The sequence below is a fragment of the Egretta garzetta genome, unplaced genomic scaffold, assembly GCF_000687185.1.
Source record: "Egretta garzetta isolate BGI_Z169 unplaced genomic scaffold, ASM68718v1 scaffold46, whole genome shotgun sequence".
Classification (NCBI taxonomy): Eukaryota; Metazoa; Chordata; class Aves; order Pelecaniformes; family Ardeidae; genus Egretta; species Egretta garzetta.
The window spans coordinates 4869614-4872107 of record NW_009260268.1 but is presented as its reverse complement, the minus strand read 5'-3'; the positions used below and the strand labels follow the sequence as shown (position 1 = coordinate 4872107).

The window sequence follows — 2494 nt, the reverse complement described above, 5'->3', positions numbered from 1 at the left end:
CCCGCGCAGGAGGGTTTAACAGAAACGGGGAGCGCGACCGAGCAGGTCCCGCACGCCTGCCTACGCCGCGCCAGGCAGCAGCAGAAGGGAGCTGCCAGGCGCAACAGCCGCCCGCAAAGGTGCTGCCACCAGTCCCAGGCAGCTCGGAGAGCAGGAGAGGGTGTCAGGGTCGAAGACCTTCCTCTCTTTCGCTACGAATGCCAGGCAGCTGGAGGCACAGGAAGGGGGGCTGAGGCAAATACTGTGCTAGCTGTGCAACGCAGGGGTGTCTGTCTGGGCAGAGAGAAGGGTGGTCAAGCCAGCAGCAGTTTGGGGACACTGTAATGGCTGGTGTTACGGACAGGGCAAACATGGTGTCAGCTCAGAACGTGGCCGGTGGCATAGCCCTTGGCAGCATCCAAAAGAACAGCATGGGCTGAAAGATAGCACAGTTCCTTTATATGTACAAAGCCAGCATCAAGTACATCAAGCAACTAGTGGCACTATCAACTTAAAGCTGGTGGCTGCTGGTAGATGACAACCAAGGATACGAACTGGGGAATTTTATCCCTGCCTGGTCTTCCTGGCACATCAAGGAGTGCAATGAGCTGGCAGGGCGGGGCACACACCACACCAAGTACAGGACCGAGGTTTGAAGCTGGGATATTCTTGGCCTTTTTTTCTTACAGTGTGCAATAAGTATATTCTGACCAAGCCTTATGGGATAGCCCCACATAAACCTAGCAGCAGCATGATCTGCGTTTATTCCTCACGATGCTAAAAAGCCTTGACTGAGCCACAGTGAATGTAGCATAATTGAGCACGTTGGTGTGTAGTGTATTTCCCTCGGCAGCAGCCCCAAAGCAACCATGACCACCTGGAATAGAAACCGCTATGGACATCACTGTCAGTAACTTATTCATTACTCCCTGTCACTCAAGAACCACAGAAACAGTCAGGTTCCACCCCAAATCTACAGATTTAAGCATTCTGCCTTTCTCAAGTCCTTTAGATATACAGATGATTCCTCTTTAGTCCTAGGTAGTATCTTCGACACAAGAAGTTTGGAACTATTTTTAATTTATTTGGTATGCAACTCCTCAGCAAATCAGCATAATATAGTCTGCTGCTGCCCACTGCAAAGAAACTACCCAGCTCAGATACAGACTCTTAATCCTGAAAGCACTTACAGCTCTTTGCCATGGTAAGCCCGTTTGTTTACTCTGAATAATACTGTCAAACAAATGTACAGGAGCAGAGCAGAAAAGCAGGTAGCTTTCAGATGAACAGGGAAAATTTATACGAAAATTTTACATCAAGTGTACTTGATGATTACCATTGGCCCTGTGCTTAATTGCTTTTGTGCTTTTTTTTAACGTTAGTCTAATTCTCATTGTGAGCCCTTATAATGTCTTTTTCTGTTGTAAATTATTTTAAACTAAATACTAAAATAACTGTTTAGAAGGCATCATCATATCGGTGTAATTTAAAATTATTTTCACTCATCAGCAAGTACTTTTAGTTTGTGTTCTTGGCTGTTTTACAAAACTAAGCATCCACAACACATTTTCTCGAGGTTCTGAGACCAATTTTGAGAGCATTTATAGTAACAAGAAAAATCTTTGTAGAATTCAGACACACTGTCATTTGTCAGGGTCTAAGGGCCAGAAAAGACCATTTGATCATCTAGTCTGACCTCTTGTATCACATTTCACCTTGGCATTTCTGTACGCGTTCTCTGCATTTTTATGTCATTTTTAATATCCGTGTGAACTGCTAAGATTTTCTAAACAATTTATATTATTGTAAAATGAGAGATTCTGCTAGGATGTGTCATTACGGATTTAGGAAACATAGGAACCCTTTCACGTGTTAGTCTTTAAATAAGAGAAAGAACGATTGACATGGTACGTACCTGGCACCCCATCCTTACAGACTGGCCTCCTCAACTTTCATGGCCTAAGCTTGAAGAAAGAATTTGTCACTTCACCTGAAAAGGTCAGAAAGATGAGATGAAAGCATCACAATGGGGATAATCCTATTACTGTAATTAGGGAATCACCATCTATCACTTCAACTGTAAACAAAGCCTTTTTTGTTTTCATTCAGGACTTCCTGAGCAAGCAAAGAGAGTCTACACCTCCTTCACTCTTCCACTGTATGCAAAATCTATTTCATTAATTATTTTTCTCATTTACGGTTTTTTTTTCCATCATGGGACAATTGTCGTGGTTTAACCACAGCCAGCAACTAAGTACCACACAGCCGCTCGCTCAACGTCCCCTGCCTGGTGGGACCGGGGAGTGAGTCGGGGGGGAAAAAAAAAAAAAAGTGCAAAAATTCACGGGTTAAGGTAAGAACAATTTAATAATTGAAATAAAATAAAATATAGCAACAATAATAAAAAATTTTAGTGAAAAGGAAAACAAACAAAAAAGAACAAAATCCAGGAAAAACAAGTGATGCAACTGCTCACCACCCACCAACCGATGCCCAGACTGCCCCCCCCCCCCGG

The 2494-nt window shown here is 43.6% G+C and overlaps 1 protein-coding gene across 1 annotated transcript in view; it reads right to left on the bottom strand.

Moving 5' to 3' along the window:
- The window catches only part of TLR3 (toll like receptor 3), a 35084-nt gene that overhangs the window by 19736 nt on the left and 12854 nt on the right, over positions 1-2494 (bottom strand). Inside the window, exon 7 of the mRNA XM_035897829.1 lies at positions 1895-1969. Coding sequence (XP_035753722.1) covers positions 1961-1969 — 9 coding nt within the window. The 3' untranslated portion in view covers positions 1895-1960. The remainder of the gene's footprint in view (positions 1-1894; positions 1970-2494) is intronic.